The sequence below is a fragment of the Chrysoperla carnea genome, chromosome 5 (genome assembly GCF_905475395.1).
Source record: "Chrysoperla carnea chromosome 5, inChrCarn1.1, whole genome shotgun sequence".
Lineage (NCBI taxonomy): Eukaryota > Metazoa > Arthropoda > Insecta > Neuroptera > Chrysopidae > Chrysoperla > Chrysoperla carnea.
The window spans coordinates 12,934,767-12,956,392 of record NC_058341.1 but is presented as its reverse complement, the minus strand read 5'-3'; the positions used below and the strand labels follow the sequence as shown (position 1 = coordinate 12,956,392).

The 21,626-nt window shown below is 29.5% G+C and overlaps 2 protein-coding genes across 2 annotated transcripts in view; one reads left to right on the top strand and one right to left on the bottom strand.

Annotated features, from left to right (window-relative positions):
* The window catches only part of LOC123301876 (chloride intracellular channel exc-4), a 33,571-nt gene extending 14,207 nt beyond the window's left edge, over window positions 1–19,364 (top strand). The window contains exons 2-3 of the mRNA XM_044884820.1: window positions 14,599–14,865; window positions 16,054–19,364. Of these exons, the coding sequence (XP_044740755.1) occupies window positions 14,599–14,865; window positions 16,054–16,485 (699 nt within the window). The 3' untranslated portion in view covers window positions 16,486–19,364. The remainder of the gene's footprint in view (window positions 1–14,598; window positions 14,866–16,053) is intronic.
* An 894-nt stretch (window positions 19,365–20,258) lies between these two features.
* Window positions 20,259–21,626, bottom strand: LOC123300983. The gene is made up of 4 exons (XM_044883678.1): window positions 21,387–21,626; window positions 20,909–21,041; window positions 20,753–20,802; window positions 20,259–20,638 (listed from the first exon to the last, which is right to left on the bottom strand). Exons 1-4 carry the CDS (start codon window positions 21,582–21,584, stop codon window positions 20,369–20,371), a joined length of 651 nt encoding a protein of 216 aa, XP_044739613.1. The 5' UTR covers window positions 21,585–21,626; the 3' UTR covers window positions 20,259–20,368.

Genomic DNA, 21,626 nt, shown 5'->3' with positions numbered 1-21,626 from the left:
GACTTGGCTATGAGATTATACTATCTTAAGGGCAACCTCTTCCATGCTTTAATGTGTGTGCCTGATTCTATAAAAAATCAATAATTAATTCTGTAAAAACCTTTCATGCGAATTTATATGACATAGAAAGATGAATGAGGAGGCAAGTAAGCCAAGGACCTTCTCAAATGTAGTAAATTTATTAATTTACATAGAATAATAGCGTTCTCAGATAATTTTTTTACACCTTTCGCATAACACAAACATGCGATGGATATTTGAAGAAAGTATGACACTAGAATTAGTGACTAGATAAAGTTCTGTCCTGGACATTGTGGGACATTGTTGTATACAAGACTCATAACGGATAATTTGTGGATATGTTAAAATATTTATTCGAATTCTTAGTTTCCGGTATGCTTATAATCACTTCTTTTTTATCAAAAAATAAAAATATTTTATTTATCATCGTGCCAAGCGAATATTTTTCAAGAAATAGAGTATTTAAAAGGTTTTTTTAAAATTTAGTACTAGCTGTTGCCCGGGGTAGCGTATATGAACTACAAGTTTTCAAACCTTATGACCTTTACTTTTCTACTCTGTGTTTATAGGTTTTAGTATTTTATATACTGTCTGTAATAAACGAAACATTTTTTTTGCTTTTAAGCTTGCCCAACCGCGCAAGTCGCGATACATGAATAGATAAGTTGCATCGGGCTTAAATGCCTCTTTGCAACAAATTTCGGCTGAAACTCTTACGGATGAAAAATTCCATTTCGTTAAACTGTACTCGGCTTTCAATAATGGACGCACCAAGCAAAATCAGGCTAAATTTTTCTAATAATATATGTATAGATAAAAACACAGTACAATATTATAAAAATAAATAATTTACATACTAAAGTGAGTAAGTTCTGTGTGACTGAATTATTAATAACAATTATTATTATTAGTGTCTTAATGTAATAGTAAATTATTAACATAGTTTCATAACCTTGAAACCACAAGCGTCCGTTCAACACTTAGTTATGGTTACTTATTAATTATTCATACATTTAATACTATCTATAAAACTCTATGTAATACAAATATTAGTTTTTTAATACGATTAGTTTAAACTTTAAATAAAATATCTTTATAAATTTTATAATGTGGTAGGTCTAAGTTCAAAGTGTATCAATTGAAAGCTTTACTGAAATTGAAAAACTTAAGAGGCCATATTAATAGTTTACTGAATAGGTAAATTATTGTATTCATTAATGAATGTAATTTTTTGTTAAAGTATAATGTCCGTTGTAGAAAAACATACTGTTTTATAAGTACACTATATATACGTATTATGTAACTGTACATAATACTTATACATTATGTGTATACTAACACAAATTACACAAAATGTTTTGAACTTTTAACCCATCAAAGAAGTTCCAAATATAATAGCGACTGTCTTTTTTAATTTAGAGGTACCTAATGCTTAGAATGTATCGATAGCTGCAAATAATGATTTTTTTGAGGGAAGGTCGAAGTACCCGTCAATCGCGGGGCTCTGGACCAGTGTCCCGAGTGTCTAGAATCTATTTTAAGTAGTTGATAGTCCCACAAGGAACTCATGTAATACCTACATCGGATTTTTAAAACTAACACAAATATGTGTCATATGAGTGTACAAAATTGATAAATTCCAATAAAATTAAAGTAAAATTTTTTCTAGACAATGATTGCTAGGAATGTAAATATCAGTCGTGTTTGTTATGTTATTGTTATGATTGTATTGGTTGAATGTTCAGTTTATGTTCTGCATGTTTTAAAACAATAAACAAATCATAAAATTCCATCTCTGCAACAAACCAACCTTTGGCAGGCAGAACGTACGTACACTTCTCTATTTAATTATAATAATAATATGTACGTTATTATTTCATATTGTTATTTATCGGGTATCACAAAATTTTATGCATACAAGTTAGAGTGACTGCACTGAGGTGAGACAAATGTAGAGTCCGTTGAGATACCGAAATGTAGGTTGGTCCATCTCCGGCCACTACTCCAAGAAGCATTTGGAGCTGCTTAGTAACAGCAAGAGTGGTTAGACGTCAGCGGTAGATAAGACAGAGTAGATAAGACATCGTTTCCTCTTTCATACTGTGTCAGCTTCTACAATAATCGTGATACACTGGTTGACCCAAGTGTCCTGTAATAGCTACAACAATTTTGCTTCTAGACGCTCTTTGAAGTTAAGATCTTCAGAACGCCTACGATTATACTCTGACCATATCTGTCCCGCAATACCACAGATATGGAAGCTCAATCTAGGTACTGTTTTATAGGCATGTTTACGTTTGGAAAATGTATCTTCAGACAATTCAACTTGTTTAAAATGATACCCTAAATATTATATTCCACTTGTGACATAAAGAGTTCACCTAGTCAATAAGACTCACATAGAAGGTAGCAGAAAAATGGGTTCTATGGGCATGCTCTTTTGTAGTCCATTTTATAGAATCTATTCCTTTGTTAGATAACTTTTGCGATACTCAGTATTCAGTAATAGTACAATCCATATATTGAAACCAATAAAACACACGTTTAAATTAGAGAAAGTTTAATAATAATAATCATAATAATACTATAAATATTTTTGTATTTATTAATAACAACGAAAACAAAATAAAGCGACAACTCTTATGGCTGGTTCTGTTTTTTGTTATTATAAACATATACTCTCTCGTATGTTTATGTTTTATTGTGTGTAGTAACATACCTATATTTCAGAACCGTTACTATAAAACCTACAATTAGATAACCTAATTAAATTACAACATTTATTTAAAAAAAAACTCGTGCGCCGCAGAGCCCCATCACTAAAGTCCACATATTTCTCCCTCATTTAAAATTTCTTAAAATTAGATGCTTCTATTGAAATAACAATCGGTAAAAAACATGGTATTTTTCAATGGATTCTTTAATAACGATGTATAAATGTGTTGAAGAGGGCTGAAAAATTGACAACCTCAAAAAGCATATTCTTGACATTTACTCAACTTATATAACGATTTTGAATGCATCAGATCAGTTTGAAGGGGCTGAAAAAGGAGGAAAAAGGAGTTGGGAAGTTAATAGTTTATTAGTTGCCACCATAAGGAACATTCTTGAAACTAACTTCACCTACATACTGTTTTTCAATCCTCTGTACAGATGTTCAGACACATAAAAATTACGAAAAAACGGGTTTTCGCTTGTGAATATTCTCCAAATTGCTGAAATGAAGTCCTTAAAGAGGGTCCTTGGAAAAGCTCGTCCGGAAAACTGATGTTTGGATATGTATCTCCGTTGACCTTTTATACAGTGCATAATTCTATATTTTCGGGGAAAATATGACTGAAAATGTGTTTTTTTTTTTTAAACAAAGGTCTTTAATAATAAATAATATGATAATTAACATACTTTAATTTGTTCATCAGTCATATAAAGATAATTTATTAAATTTTTATGTTTATTCAATACAATATTTATATTAGAAACTTGTGTGCATTTTGAATGTTTGGTAAATGGAGAAGGGTAAAAAATGCTTGTCCAGTATGGGACTTTTATAATTCCTGAAACACGCCGTTATCGTGAAGCTTAACTAGCGACTTTACTTTTAATTTGGGCGAAGATATTTATAGATCATAATTAATGTCACGAGTGTAACATCTGTAACATCCTGTTTCTTAATAAATATCGAATCAACGGTCTCAATTGCTCTCATAACCAAAAATATCCCTAAATGAACGTTTTTATAATTTTTCTATCGAAAAGTGTTCATGGCTACTTAATTAAATTAATTTTAATCAATTTTTTCCATGAACGGTTTTTTCAAGCAAGCTTATACCATTATTTTCGTAATTAAATTATCTTTCTTACCAATTTCGATTAGTTAACAAATCAGTGTAATCAGTAACCCGTATTTGTTAACAAATCGGTAACCTATATTGATTTATTACCTATATTGATATGGTATGAACAGATGTTAACTAACCGAAATTGGTATCAGAAAAAATATACTTTAATTATGAAAACAATGATATAGGTTTGTCTGAAAAAATCCGTTCATGTAATTGATTAAAATTATTTTAATAATAGCCATGAACACAGTTTCGATAGAAAAACTATAATAGGAGTGTTTATAAAATCAATAAAATGCGCCTCAGATGGGTGAAGATCGACCTTATACCGTCTCTTGTTCTATAACTAGATTTTCATGACTTTTGGGTTTTAAATTTTCTTAAAAAACCCTAAAACTGAGACTTGTTGAAGCTTTATCAATTCACTAAAAAACATAAAAAACATATTCTTCTGTATAGTCAAATTTCATGACTTTTGGGTTCTAAATTCTCTTAAAAAACCATAAAACTGAGACTTGTTGAAGCTTTATCAATTCACTAAAAAACATATTCTTCTGTATACTCAAATTTAATAATGCTTATGAAATTCTGTACCACTTGAAAATATAAACTAATGTATGTTAAGTATTTCAAAATTCAAAAATAGCATCATAATTCACAAGACTTTTAGCTTACTTACATTAACTTCGTACATAATATTACAAAATTGTAATGATATTAAGTAAACACAAATTTTATGTTTGTTAAAAAAATAAATATAATAAAAATAAAATAATGTACCGACTCATATAAAATATTGCTTGAAGGTCACTTTTATTTGATTTGATGAGTTATATAGTCGTCAGTCATCAATTATATGAATGTACGAACGAACATACGATTATTACGTCACGAAGAAGTTAAAAACTAAATTTAGTCTTTAAAAAGAAAATGTTTGAAAAGTACCTATATTTGAAGGTATAGGCAGGTGCATAAACATTCGAATAGGATGTAAGTCACGAGTAGCAACACATTAATCAAGGAAATAAACAAACAGTTTTAGCCCTAGTATTCCTAGTAATATGTTTTGGTAGCATATAGAGATGAATTAATAATATTCGTAGAAGATTTTATTATGTTATGAAATGATTTTCAAAACATAGTAATCAAGAACCTGTAGAATCAAAAGTTAATAAAGATTTCTCTCCTTTGTAGACCAATTATCGAAATAGAGGATAATTCTGATGTCGAATTGTCATATTACCCATCAAAATTTAAAACTAGACTTTCCTACCATGACATAATTGAAAGTGAAATTAACGAAGAAGTTATAAGCAATCAAAGATTGAATTTAAAGGTTGTCCATTTCTTTTTAGCAAAAAAAAGTTTTGTATATAATCTGTATGGCAATACCCACGTATGACGTCAATAATGGGTATCTTCCTCTTTGTTTAATTTGGAATTTTAAACGTTAATGTCTTGCATACTAGTAAAGATTTTTAAAAAGCAACCCATATTTCCTATTCTTCATCTGAAGTGATAAGAAAAATTAACTATTGCTAAACATATACTTTTGGCGTTTATAGATGCGAGCATGTTCACCAAATATTACGGTTTGCATTTCATAAATTTTCGATTAAATTATGAATGAACTCTCTGAATAATTTTGATAATTGCAATCAAATAAATTAGTTGTTTGAACTCAACACGAGTGTAATAGAAATGTAGAATTTCATCTAAGCTTTGAAAATGTATGACCGGCTTTACAGAGATTATCAAACTACTTATTATTGTCAGTTATGAATAATTACATATGGCGTTCAAGTATTAAAATGACACAGAATAAATATAACAGAGTAATAATTATTCTAACACGTAATTATTATTTAAAATAAATACAGTGTCTACTAAAATAATTACAATTGAAAAACAAATTCAGATCAAGGCATCATTATATGTAGCTATAATTCAAGCATTACTTAGTTTTTTTTCACTACCATTTCGATTGCCCAGTATGGTTTCTAAATTGGAATCTGATGTATTGGTGGCTCTCAGAATTGAGATAAACTTAATTAAAGTTTGGATCGTTAACACGGAGAGAATAGGAGAAGTTGTGCTTTTAAAAAGCTTTTTCATTATAGAAAAAAACTAATTTTTAGAAGTTATGAACGCCATACTGTGTACTGTATTGAGGAAGTAGTAACATTAGCAATAGCTATGACGGACGAGTCAATGTAGTATGGGCATCAGGCCTATACCCACAATACTTCTGGTGGATTACCCTATTTAATACTGTAATATTCGTTATGCTAACATAAATACTATCGTATCTGTCTCTATACCATACCAACATTGCCTTTCTTACCGTGTACTTAATCAAATTGAATTTTAATAAAAATTGATCAAATCTAAAACTTTTTACTCTGTTGTAATATTTTGTACACTTTGTACTGAAATATATATAATATTTTCAATTCAAAAATACAACTAATAATAGAACATTTGAGTGATACTCACCTGGTATTATTGTTTTCATTTTAGTTATGGTTATTAGAATTTCATCTAGAATTTGTTTTCAATTATTATTATTACTGTTATTTTTATATTAAAACAAAATATACGTTCAAAGCAACGAGAATAAAGAGTGGAATGTTACATTCAGATGTCGCAGTACCAATAATGTCAGAGATATTGCTACAGTCAGGCGGTTAATTTCTCAAAAGCTGAATTTATAGTATGTATTATATGGGAACATCAGTCATGTGTATGTGACTTGTATGTAATGTCTGGCTATCTAAGAGTGACTGTCACTTTTGACTTACACGACGTGAAAAAACAAACGATTGCGTAATCAACACTGACTATACATAGTATTTCAACAATTAACTCAGTCAATTGCTTGTTTTCACTTGTATTTTTTATTTTTAGACTCATTAAAACGTTTTTATTAATTGGGATAGGAAAATTGCGGAGGAGAATTTGATTTTTCCAAAGCTTTCAATAAAATCGGTTCTTTAAACTTTAAAGAGCCCACAGTTGATAAAAATTTATTACAACATCTTTGTAAACGTTGTGTCTGTTAATAATCGTATAACCGACTTGACCTTTGGTGGTCGTACTCCTCCCTTTGGAGGAGGCTTTTCCTTCCTTGGCAGGAGCCAGTCCCAAATACATATGCCATCAATGTAGGCTTTGAACATAAGGCTATATTGACCTCTATTTTGTGGGGCTGTAATCAAGTCCGTAGATCGAACGCATTTCTACCATAAAAAAGCCAACTCAGATCGTAAAAAAGACTGTGAGTAGGTATTTATTAGGAAATAAAGAAGGAAATTAGTATTAACACCACTGTAGTAACTAGTAACTACAGTGTAGTTACTTCTACAGATGTATTTCAGATTGTTTACATTTCTATTTTAATCCAGGATGCTTTTGCTACATACCCACTCCATGATTCTCTTTAGATAACAACCTCCTAATGTCTACATAGTGAGTCATAGAAATAAATGCATTGAATATATTATTATTACAAACAAGGTATAACATTGAAAGTTTTTATTTATTTATTTATTTTGTGGGAGATTCGCATCAAATTACATTTTATTATTATATAAACAATATTTATAATATGTTTACAATGCCTTGTTTGTTTATTATATATTTATTAATATTTATAGTACAAGATCCGAATTAGGGTCGACCTTCACCCATCTGTTTACCGAATGAAAGTTATTTTTTATGAAATGTAAAATATTAACAAATATTCCTGTAACGGGTTGCCTTAAAAAATATGGTCCAGACCATTTTTAATATAAATATCAAAACTTGGAAAGCTTGTAAACATTATTTTTGACCAATATTTTGTGGCCAATCATATGCCACCGTAATTGTAACAAAATTATCTTTATTTAGATATGCGAGTCAATGAATTAACAGATGCACGTAATTACTATTTTCAACTTGTATAAATGCGATAATAGTGAACGAAAAAAGGCAAACAACATAGCTGCTGCATATTCTTTATGGCTTTTACTTTCGAGTAGATCAAAATTCGTAAGATATGCAAGTCAGTGAAAAATTTCTAAAAATTTTACTCTTGATATTTTCACTAAAAGTAGTCTGGACCACATTTTTATAGGCAACCCATTGCAGGGATATTTGTTAACATTTTATATTTCATAAAAAATAACTTTCATCCGGTAAACAGATGGGTGAAGGTCGATCCTAATTGGGATCTTAGACTATTATAATTACGAATGAGTTTTCTTTCATTTTTCCCGTCTTCACACTTTTCATTAATAGTATCTAGTTTTAGAAATATTTGACTGTTTTTTACTTTCTAACTTTTTTTTTATTTTTCTCAGTGTATTTTTAAGATAAACCGATGGAAAAAAAACTGTAAATTAATCTCTCAGCCTCTCCGTCATTCGTAATGTTAATAAAAAATTGACAAATATATTTTCTCTTTTGATAACTATTTTGATCTTGTTGTGTAGGTGGTTTGAGAAAGCAGAAAAACTTATTGGATGAACCCAAGCTAGAGAGACCATTTGTGTTCATATTTTCACCTTTTATTATAAGTTTTTGTAGTTTTATTACGATGAACATGATTTTGGTGTTCATAAATCACCTTATTAGACCATTTTCGGTTGTCTGTCCGTCTTTCTATCTGACAACACGATAACTCAAAAACTTTCTGTAAATGTTCCTTTTAAAAAAGAAACATTTACAAAAAGGAACCTAAAATAAACAACTTTTGTTTGAAACATTAATTCGTTTTCATCATTGTTTACCCGTGAGGGTGCAAATTAAGCTAAGAAACATTATATAGTATGAATACAGACAGGTACCTATTGTATATATCTACTGACGAAGTAAGAGGAAAGGTACTCATATAACTTTGTGTTTAAGAGTGGTTATCTTTTTTTTCTCTTACATGACAATTGCGTAATCAGCACTGTCTATACATGGTATTTCAACAATTAACTCAGTCAATTGTTTCTTTTCACTTACGTCTGTTAAATCTAAGTTGTTCTAAACAGACCCATTATCTAAGAATATAAAAATATTTTTCACTTCCTTATTGTTCTAAACAATGAAATATAAAATAAAATCTTTACAATTATTATTATAAATTAAAAATTTGTTGCAGCTGTTAAATAACACGAACTTACAAACAGACGACAATGTCCATTGTAATAACATCTGCTGTCAATGAATGTATCTATAATGTTTTTACATCATCCCATAGATTATTTTTCATTTGAGCTATTTCAATCGTTATAAGTTGAAATGAATCTCGAAAATTTGGTTAAAAGTACCAGAAACACAAATGAGGTTGGGTCGATTTTTATGCATGCAAAACTTTTAAGCTAGTACAACCATATAGTTTCAAGTGCAAGTTAAAAGTTCCGTCGGCCGAAAAATTTCTCGGGGTCTTTTTAAATTTTGTAACTTGTTAAATACGGAATACTTTTATTTATCTTATATTTCAATTTAATTGAATTTCTAAGAAAAGCCATTATACGCGATTGAATTGCCTTAAAATTCTACAGTTGTGCCTACATAGTTTCTCATGAAATGATTCTCTTGATTAATTATTCAAGGTCTTTCATTATTCATAATATCTAACGGTATTGTATTAGTTTCGATGTATCGAGTTATTGGATACAATATACATGAATCAGAAGATAAAATTTATGAATTATTGAATTATGATAATAATAAATAATCCTTTTTAATAATAATGTTGAAAGTATTAAATGAAAGTGGATTTACAACAATTTGAATAAGTTGTAGAGAATTAATTTAATAATAATATTATTATCTATATTTTTATTTACTATTTTATTATTAAGTAATGTGAATTTATGTTGATTATTTCCATATTTAATAAAAACATCTTTGTTGCAAATGAAAGTCGTTGTTCAATGTCTATATATGTATATAAAATGTACAAAAAACAGTGTCAATAAAAGTCAATGTTTGGAAGTTTGTGATCCCACGCGTTAGGTTAGGTTAGAGTGGCTGTTCGGGGGTGGGTCACACTTAGACCATAGGGTCCGTTGTGATACTGAAAAAGGGTTGGCTTATCCCCGGCCACTACTCCATGAACCATTTGGAGCTGTTTAAGAACAGCAGGAGAGCTTTTGACGTCGACGGACTCCAGGTCGGAGAGGTCGTCAAAGAGAGGCTGGCTCAAGTAAGTCCATCTTCTCATGACAAGAGCTGGGTAGTGACAGAGAAGATGAGACATTGTCTCCTCCTCCTCACCACTGTGACAGTTCTTGCAGTAGTCGTGATACACTGCCAGGTCCAGACGTTCAGCATACCTGCCGCCCAACCAGTGTCCTGTAATAGCCGCAACAACTTTGCGAACAGAGTCCCTTGGAAGTGATATAAGATTTTCGGAACGCTTACGATTGTACTCAGGCATATCTGTCTTGCAGTACTACAAGTACGTTCCTCCCTCCCTCTAAGATTGAAACTTTTTAAGAAATTACACTCGTTTTATTGGTCAAAGTGCTGTAAGAAGTACATCGGACCCGGGCATATTTGGAATATTTTTTATCTTAATTTGTCTTTTTTTAAATGTACATATTCGACTATTACTTAAAAAGTGCTCTAAGGATCAACAATAAATTTTAAGGTCATGGTTTCACTTCTTATATATTTGTTGGGTAAAGTTACCTAGACAACTTTTTAAAATCTTGACAAATAAAGTTAACAAACAGACTTTTAAAATTTAATACCTTGTTAAATTTTTTTTTTTCAAAAATAATATAATTAGTATGTTAGTAGGTTATAACTGCTATGATATCACAATTATATGACATCATATCTTGTTTATTCTTTTTGTAAAATTACATTTTTAAAAATTATATAATTTTTATTTGTTTTTTAATAATCTTTTTATGAAGAAAAAAATATTGTGTGAAATTGTTAGAATTTTAAAGCACATTAATGGTTAATTATTATGATTTTTACCTTCTGAAATATCTATAATTTACAGTTCAAAGGTTTTTCTATATTTTTAGTTTAATTACTAAGGAATTTCCCCAATATTTTATTATTTAAATTAAAAAGACAAGTAAATATTTAAATTAAGTAGTAATTATTTATTAAATATTTATGTTTTATATTTATTTAAAAAGTCAATATCATAAAAATTGTGTTGTTAATTAATCTAAATATTTAGGCGTTTAAAAGCATGAACAAAAAAGTTTTGGAAAGTTTTTCGATCTAGAAAGTGTCATTAGGGCAAAAACCTTTCGATTTAAGTACAAAATAATATTAAGGATGACTACTAATTAGTGGGTACTACTCAAACAACAATATCATACATTGTCTGAAATTCCACGAGAAATATCACAAAATCAATTCTGATTAGGTAAGGTTTAGTGATCGAATAACCTTATCATAAAAAATAATAAGAAAGATATAACTTTTATTATGACTGAAATAATTCATTGCTATTATTGTTTACGATTTTCATAGTGAAGAAGCCTTTGAAAGGAAAATAATAATATTTTTACAATACGTCACATTAAACACGTGAAAATCAATTGTTTTGCTATGTAATGTGCATTGTATTCAATGTTTTTCATTTATAAAAATGACCTTGCAATCAATATGAATCCATTTTCCTTGTGTGTCTTTTTTTTTATAAGAAAATAATGCATATCCTAAATTAATTGACAAATTCTGTTTGCATGCAAATGGATTGGTCACGGTTTTGCTAAATGTATGTACTTGTATTAAGAAATAGACTCTGAATTTATGCTATTTTTTTATCGGCAACATGTGCCGGTTGAATTTTTTATCGATTGAATGTGCCAACACTCAGTCTTGACTTAAATGTGGTAAAACTTCTGACCTTCCCGCATGGATAACATAACGAAAAATTCTATTCTTCAGATCCTTATTCTTGTATAACCATTCGCAAAACTTTATATCAATTTTTTTGATGGGCCACATAATAACTACTTTTATTGTTTCAGTAGAAATTCAGATTCTTATTTTAATCCTATTGAAACTTAAGAAGCAATCCTTAAGTGTATCGTTTTCAAACACCCCTCCATGAATGACCACCTCTTATAATATTTACAACTCCAATATATTAAGCTGACCTTTACTGATTTAAATATGAAATGGAGTGGATGATGTAAAAATTACCTTAGAACATATACAGAGTGGGTCATTTTAATCAGTTCATCTGAATATCTCGCTAGAGGCGCCTGCTATTAAAAAAATTAATATGTGTTTATTGCATTTAATCGAAAAAAAGTATACTTAAAGTTTATCGATAATTGTAGGTCAAAGTCATGGATATAGGCGAATGTCCTTTATTGCCTTTGTTGACAACTTTTGGCTAAAGTATTTTTCCGTGGTAAGCTACGTAAATGTTCTACGGTTTTTTGTTTGTTTTTGCCATGGAGATAGGTGTTTATACCTTATTCAACCGTCAGGCCCGTTACCTATAGGGGTCATTACAGTGACTCCTATAGTTTCTTGGAGTCGCGAATAACCATTATATTTATATATCCAATACCAATACATACATAATTTTTAGTGATATATAATAAGATATATCCCATTATATACGCGAGTACTCGTTATATTTGCATTATATACAAATTCAACCTCGTATTTAAAGAAAGTTCATTATAATCAGATCAATTTAAATAATAATAATCACTACACTATATATTTAACATGCAGTGAACAAACAATCAACACTGATTGTACAAAGATTTACCATATAACTACAGGATGGTGCCTTCGGAAAATAGGACAAGTATGCGGATTTCATTATGCGGTAAAGAAATACATTTAGGAAAGTGGGGTTTTCGTTTCCTTACGAAACTCTGTTGTACATATAGACCGGTGTATCGCAAAGAAATTAACACGGAATCAAATGTTTCGAAAAGCAGATTTTCGTTAATATCAATCTAACGGTCGCTTTTGATAGAGCGGGCATCTGACGAATATCGCCACGAGAAAGGCGCGAAACTATTCATCTGACTCATCAATGTTTTTGAGTCATCTAACATGAACTCATTGATTTATTGTTCGTCAAAAAACTTCATTTTTACTCAAAAAAAATCTACATATTAAACTTGAAATTTTTCTCTTAAAAGTTTTTTGGTATAGGTGTTCATAAAATCACCTAATTTGTCAATTTCCGGTTGTCTGTCTGTCCGTCTGAAGACACAATAACTCCAAAACGAAGAGATATCAAGCTGAACTTTTTATAGTGTGCTCAGGACGTAAAAAGTGAGGCTAAGTTCGTAAATGAGAAATATGGTCAATTGCCTCATGACTCGCCCGAAAAATATGTTCCGCAGTGCTGGATATTGATTTCAGTCCCACTTGGATAGAAAGCGCGTACTTAACCTGTAAGCTACACATCTCTATTGCAATATAATAATTAATATTGCAATGCTTTTTGCAGTTCGGAAAAGTTATTTTCATCATCTGGGATGAACTTACATAAATTGCTTGTTTATTTTTGATGAAGGCGCCATTCTGTAATAAGCTAGTTTAGTTTATTATTGAGGTAGATCAATTTCTTTTATAATACCTCTATGGTAGGAACATGTATGTAACAGACAACACAAGAACTTGATACGTGGACGGCATTTTAATAAATATTAAAATACAATAAATGAATGTTGTGTTGTCTATTACAATTAATATAAATGAAGGTGGTATAATTCAATTTCTTCCCCCGCTTTCTTCCCTACCATCGTAACAACAATTATTATTCTGCATTACTTATACAAGATACAGATGTGAATAGCCGAGCCATAAATATTTCTATAAAAAAAATTAAGTCTCTCCTACTCGCGTGTGTCATCATTCATTGTAGCTAGATGAATTTGTATGAATGACCTATGAAGAAATATCTAAATCAAAAATATTAATCCGCGTAACCTCCATGCAAAAGGTATAATAGCATGTGTATGGAAGTTGTGTGGCAGCTTTTTTAAGTTGACCTATGCTTGAAACGAAAAAAAAAAACTTTTATCGATAAAAATGCTTTAAGCCAAAAATTTTAGGTGTGTAGGCGCATATGTTATTAAACGTGGCCTATGTTTTCAAGCTCAATGAAAAGCACACTCTATTCCATAACTGATAATCGATGGATAAACATTTTAAATTAGAAAATTATTCGAAACATTTTTCCGCAAACCGTACAGTTTAAGCAAAAACGGACAGAAAAGTTTTACCCAAAAGTGTCTTTTCGTATCATTGTTTCTGCAAAATCTAGAAACTTTTCAAAAAAAAAATTTCCCATAAATCCAATACAAGTGGCTTTGTTTCTATAAAGACCGAACTGGAAGTGTGTACTATTAAAAAATAGCTTTGTGATGAGGTCTCTGACGTGCCTAGACATTATATGAAAGTATATTAAAAATACATATTCAAAAATATTAGTTCAAAAATTTAAAAATTTTGTTTAATGATTTATAATATTTTACTTTCAAAATCAATTTCATATGTTTCGTAATTTTATATATTTTAAAAACAGAAAAAGGTTATTAAACAGATTTATGTTTTGTAATATTTTTGTTTAAACAATTTAATATTGAATTGTTTGATTAAAGAATCAATTGTACTTCAAATAAGTTTTTCATTAAGTTTTTTAAACATGAATAATGCCACCGAAATAATATATTACTGTCTAAGTTTAATACAAATTTTACTGTCCGTTTAATACAAATATTAAATTTAAATTTTTAATTTGTTACAGGCATCCACAATCGATGGCAGACGAAAAGGTGCATGTCTATTTTGTCAAGAATATTTTATGGATTTATACTTATTGGCCGAATTAAAAACAATTAGTCTAAAAGTAACGACGGTTGATATGCAAAAACCACCACCAGATTTTCGAACTAATTTCGAGGCGACACCACCGCCAATTTTAATTGACAATGGTTTGGCTGTATTAGAAAATGAAAAAATTGAAAGGCATATTATGAAAAATGTACCAGGTGGACACAATTTATTTGTACAGGTAAGGAATAACCAATTCTTATCCCAGAGACGCAAGATTATTTCATTCTTTGGTATAAACATGCGTTTTAAGAAATACGAGCCGGAAGCGTACCTTTATTTCTGACTACGCATTCTTCATTCAAGCTGCCTATTCTGACTTGTTGCATTCTCAGTCACCATCAGTCTTATATTCTATAGAAGAAATCTCTCAATTGGCAACACTAGAACGTGAAAACTACTGTTACTTTTAGTCGGGGACTCCCATCAGAGATTTCCGATAAGCAGAACTTATCATCTCTCTTTTTTATCATTGTTATTATGAAAACAAAGAAGGTAGTTGTCGTAGCAATAGAGCGTGCCGAATTAATCTTACCCAAGGCTTTGGAAGAGTTGCTGAATTACAGTCACTAAATTTGACAACTACCCAATATTGCGGTAAAATTTTGTTGTTGAATTAATAGCTCATAGACTATGCGTTACCATTGAAATCGAAATGACTTTAAATAGACCTGATATAATTGAAATGGCTATAAAAAGAACTTTTGATTGATCGTAGACACATAAATAATTTTTTTTGTAATAAAAATCAAATTCATATCAAAACATAGTTCTTTTTTGTGTTTGAAATATTCTGTATAGTCATCAAGAATATCACGTTTATTTATGCCGCCCCACATTGTGGTGAAAGGAAAAAATTATCATGTACGTGTTACTTTTATTTATAAGAATTAAAATAATACAAAACTAGATAAAGTTGTTTTTTCATACAGAGTGAACCATTCAATAATTATATGCCTGCTGACTAAATTGAGATTTTTCATAATCGACAAAATGATATCTATCATGCGCTCTAAGAATACGCTTGGCTGAATATTCTACCTTAAAAATCGAAGCGAGAAAACTCTAAATTAACTGTCAAAAATATACCGGGTATTAAATAAACTTTGGTACGTCCTGTATCTACCTTTATTAATTAATTTTTCCATATTTAAAGAAAAAAAAAACGAATTAATTTATTTTTTCTGATATTTTTTTCAATTCTATGTACAGATTACAACTTGAGACATTCGTTGATAATTTTTATCCGAATTCATCCAATTTTTTTTTGTCATATATTTGTGCAGGCTATACTTTTACTAATTTTAGCTCCTTGTTTAATAGCTTGTTGGTTAATAGATATTTTAATTTTTGAATTTATTATTTTCAGGATAAAGAAGTTGCAACCCTAATTGAAAATTTATACAGCAAATTAAAATTGGTATTGGTGAAAAAAGATGAAGCAAAGAGTGCACAATTATTAGCACATTTACGAAAAATAAATGATCATTTAGAGAAACGTGGTACACGCTTTTTAACTGGTGATACAATGTGTTGTTTTGATTGTGAACTAATGCCACGTTTACAACATATACGTGTAGCTGGTAAATATTTTGTTGATTTTACAATACCAACAGAATTAACCGCTTTATGGCGTTACATGTATCACATGTATCGATTAGATGCATTCACACAAAGTTGTCCTGCCGATCAGGACATTATCAATCATTATAAATTACAACAAATGTTAAAAATGAAGAAACATGAAGAATTGGAAATGCCAACATTTACAACATCTATTCCGATTGATGTTAAAGAATGAAAATTGTCTTTTTCCTTTCCTTTGTTTTTTTTTATTAGTTTAAAATAATAATCGATTTTCTTTATCATTATTATATTTTTTTTCTCTTTGTTTCTCTTACATTGAACTGTTCATTTCACATAGAATCTGTCTCATACACTTTTCAATTGAAAATTCAAGATAATATATTTATTCAGTTTTTCTTTGTTTCTTTTCGATGTGTCATTACATAGTTTTCGTGTTTTCTTTTGTTGGACAATGAATTTATTTATATTTTGATTGTAAATTATCGAAAATTGACTAAGAAATATTTGTAATCGATGCTAGATGGATATATTTTGAAAATTGCATAATCGCTTTAGTTGTATCAAAATTATTCCTGTGCTTAAATGATTTCGCCGAAAATGGATTAATAATGGGAAGTATTTTAGTTTTTTTTCGAGTAATTCCTTTTGATCATACACAGTTGGCATAGTTTTCTTCCATCCCACTACATGGCGCTGCAAGCAATTCATGGGATTTTGTAAAAGCCCCACTGTTTTTATTCCCTTGATTAAAGAAAGGCGAGAGTACAACATTAAGGATTTCGGTACAATGAGATTTAAGTGTTTGTTGGTGCCATTTCTCGTTATCTCCTTTTAATTGGGGCTCCTCCGCTCACAGTTCCACTTGTTTCTTTCTTTAGTATATTTGTTTTAGTAGTGTCGTTAAAATCAAGAAAGAGTTTTATTTTTTCATTCTCATACATTTGGATTGAGTAATGTAAATTTATGGAAATTTACATTTATTCTTACGGCTGGATTATATCGCACGAATTAGTGGACTAAACAGAGAAGATATATACTTTATGATAGTGTGAAGGAGGTAAAGGATGAGACGAGATTTACTGACTGTGTGGTGTTTGCAGTATTATACAAGAGTGGTCTGGTCATCGTAATATTTTTAAGGTGGTATACGCTGGACGAATGTTCACCTTAAGTTACACGAATATAAAACGATTTTCCTCTATACACCATGTGCTTTTTATGTATCTCATGTAGAAAAATATAAAATACTTCTTTAATTTTGGAATGAAATTATAAAACAGATAAGAAAAGTAAACACATAAATAAATCACATATCACACATTTTCTTAAAAAAATTCATTAAAAATTTTCTTTTCAATCTAACTTTCAAAATAAACCAACTTGAATAATTTAATCAATCAATTGCTTTTACGAAATATTCACGCATTTGTAATCGATATTTTAAGAAAACAAATAAAACTTTATAATTATTGTGGAAATGAAAAGCTTTTTGTAAAATGTGTTTAAAAAAAACTTATGCTACGTATAAAATATTACAGAAATAAAAACAGGCGTTTTCAGAATAAATAAAATCCTCGCAATTATTGTACATATTGACCGAAAATTATGTGGCCTATCAATTAAAAACTAGAAAATTATTCTAATTAATTACGTATCATGGATACGTGTATTTGTAAAAATGATCCAGAATCCGGCATTAAAATGTAGGGTGATTTTGAGTTTTTTCCTCTTAAACCTTAAATTAAATCTCAACACCCGATTCGTTCAAGATTATGTTCGATGATTTTTAGTACATCCGAAATTATTTCGACTTGGCAGATATTGGTCGTAAGATACGTCTATAGAGTGTGGAATTTTCTATTTTTCCAGTCCACAGTTCCCTCATCAGTGGATTCATATCAAATATATATGGCATTCGATTGGAATCACATCAGAGTTTAGTAATTTTTAGGAAAACAACGTGTAACGTTTTGCACAGTCTAGAGTGCTATCTTATTTAAACAACTCATTTGCTTTCGCTCTTACTGAAGAATACTGAAGATTAAGCTTATTGAAAACAGAAAACTGAAATTGGACTACATTTGACATTTTCGTCTATTAATAGAAAGGGAAAGTAAAGTTGATTGGTTTTTGCCTAAAGTCAACACAAAACCAACTTTTTCAGTAATCATTTTTTTTACAATAACATTATCAATTTATTTCAAGAGACGAAGGTTTATATTTTTAATGTTGGATTCTATAGATCGAAATAATTGTTGTCTAATTTAGAAATTTCAAAAAAACTAAAAATATATCTTTTATATTAATTTATTGTTTCGTTTTGCTTTGTACACTATTTTTGTTTTTCAAAATACTTCACAAGATTATTTATTTTTGCGTAAAACGCAAATATTTTCTAATGAACGCTCTTCAATTTTGTTCTTAGTAAGTTTTATTAAAAAAAATGAAACGAAGAATTTATCTACTCATTTAATCTAATCGAACAGTTCAATATCAAATTGTGTCGAACATATTTTGGTATAATTTTTAAGTGATACGTAAAAAACAATCGTTATAAGCGATAACTCATCACCACACAAAACCCCAGTGTTGTACAGATCTAAATTTAAAAAAAATTTCTTTGTTATTGTTAATTTTTTAAATAATTATGGACAAGATAATTTGTGCCTTTTTTTGTATGTTTATAATTGATAAAGATAATGACGTCATTGAAAATGGCTTAATCGTATTTCTTAAAGAAAAATAATAAAATTGCTCATAATTGTTTAAAATCTTGTTTAGTGGTGTTTAATTATCTTAATTCAAAATATGTCACGGCACAGTGCCTAATTTACTTATGTTTTTAGAAAAAAAATTTACTTTGTAGCAGATTTTTGTGTCTTTGTTGATTTTGGATTTTGTGGAGCAAAAATTCATGAAATTTTTATATAAATAGATTTTTTACGATATGAAAATGGAAATAATCGCATTATTTGCTAAGACACAAACTTGTAATAAAAGAAACTAATTATATTTAAATGAAAAAAACAAAAACAAACACTTGTACTAAATTTGTACCCAAAAAACATTACTAAATATAATTTTATTGTACTTTTTTGGAATTTTATTTCATTTAGGGATGGTCAAATAATATTAAACCATTCAATTGTTCAATCGTCTGGTTGGAAAATCAAGAAAAAGTGAATTCGGTAAGTAATGGTAGTAGAATCAATTTGAAAATGTGTTTTTACTTCTAAAATGACCAATCCGCCTCGTAATAAGTATTGGCCGACTTCGATCGAATCACAACAGCCTACATTCCCACTTACATCGTATCAATCTACGTCGTGATGCATCCTGCATTTGTGGTGAAATAACATGTGTGAAGTTATGTCCTCCATTACCAAATTATTTAACTCCTGCAACATCTCCGTCTAGCTCTACCCACATATTCTCGTTCTATACTGTCTGTTTCGTCTTACACAACACTAATTTTCTCTACTGTAAACCCTTCCAAGGCTCCCAACATATATGTTTGTTATCAATCCTAGCTCCGATGAGCCTCGGCAGCGAATATCCAAACTCCTTTGATTCCCCATCCTGTGTCTGTTTTTTGTTTATATTTTTTATAATTTTTGTCACAATATTTGTAAATGGCCTTAATGGCAAATAATGTCTGTTGACAATTTAAGAAACGACAGAGTGAAGCAAGCTTTGGAACTCCCTTATGATGGACCTTACAAAATTTTGGCATGACAAAAGTAAATCTAAGCATTAATTTCACAAACAGTAAAGAAGACGCCAAAAAAATACGAAAATTCATTTTATTTGATGACTAGAACAGTACTCGATAAACCGCCAAAATTCTCAACAAAATTTTAAACTTGTGAAATAAACACTATTTTGATAATTCAGTTACAAAATAATTTATTTAATTCGCATCGTTTCTTGCGAATGTGTTGCGAATATTCGTCACATCACTAATATATATTTAATTCAGAAAGCGAACATACAAAAATTACTCAAAGCCTGGAGGGTGTATTTAAAAATCAAAGTTTGTTACCATTTCCGAAACAAATAAATAACATCTACTTAAAAGCATCAAAAACAAAGTTGTGTTATACTTTTCCATTTAACATGATTTCTTTAATTCGTAAATCCATTTTTTTCTCCTTCAATTCTAGAATGGCTCGTTGTGTTTCAAAAAATGCTTTATCACGTTGAAAACGAGCAATATCCTTACGCAGCTGCAAAATTTCCAACTCAACCATTGTTGTATTATTTGTATCAATATTTTTTCGTTGCGATTTTGAAAATGAAAGATTTGGCGTATCCAGTTTTGTTGAACTTTTTGAATCCGCTTCGCAATTTTCACATAAAGCTATTGCCTGAAGAAATTTTAATTGCGTTAAAATATAATCAATTATTGTTGTTTCCACGAAATTGTCGAACCGAAAGTGTATTCAGTACACTCCCCAACTGCATAATTGATTACAACTTACCTTCTGATTATTTAGCGAATCTGGTATATCGAAAATCTTTGTAGATGGTTCTAAAATAAAAATGTCGGAATAATTCATAGGTCCTTAGATAAATATTCCAAGAAACTTGGCAAATTATTTCTTTATAATAAATAATTTGTTTTCATAAATAAATACCTTTTTCTATTCGAAGATTCTTTTCTGCACTTGTCCTTTCGAATGTACTTATTAAATTAGCCCAACTTTTACGTAAACTACAGCAAGAACCCTTATTTAAAACTGCACTTTCTGGAATTGGAGAACTAGCAATCTGCATGAAAAATCAATTTTATTTATTTTCAAAAAATAAGATAGTGATAAAATTTGGCTCAGACAAAAGTTGTTGAATTTGAAGGGGGGAGATTTTATTCTGGTGTCTAATTTGAGCTTGGTCTTCGGGGTCATCAAATAGTCAACTTAAAATCGATAAGAGATAAAGTACACTTTATATTAGACAGTTGTTCTTCATTTTTTATGATCAATTATTTTCGGAGAAAATGTGATTTAAAAAAAAATCATGGCCCAATTTAAATCTATCGATTAAATATCCTCGGCACGTAATTTGCCATTTTTGGATATATATCGATTAAAAGGTTAATGTATTTTGAAAATTTACCCAATCTTTAGCTTTCTTTCTTCTTAGTACTTTTCGTGCAGCTTTTTTCAAAGAATCAAACAAATATTTTATTTCCACCACAGATCGAATACCATTTTCAGAAGCCGTATTATTAAATTCTTGTGTTATCATATCCCAAGCTAATATTTTTTCCTTCAACGATTTGACGTCCATTCCATTATTTTGAATAAAATTCATGTATTTTTCCGTAATTAACACTAATTTATGCTTTTCCTTACT

Excerpts from the sequence above, each read along its gene's own strand:
- LOC123300983 (XM_044883678.1), bottom strand. The coding sequence starts at position 21,584 with ATGAATTTTATTCAAAATAATGGAATGGACGTCAAATCGTTGAAGGAA. Across the intron at positions 21,042-21,386 it reads GAAAGAAAGCTAAAGATTGG|ATTGCTAGTTCTCCAATTCC; the intron begins GTAAATTTTCAA and ends TTTTTCATGCAG. Across the intron at positions 20,639-20,752 it reads ATTCGCTAAATAATCAGAAG|GCAATAGCTTTATGTGAAAA; the intron begins GTAAGTTGTAAT and ends AAATTTCTTCAG.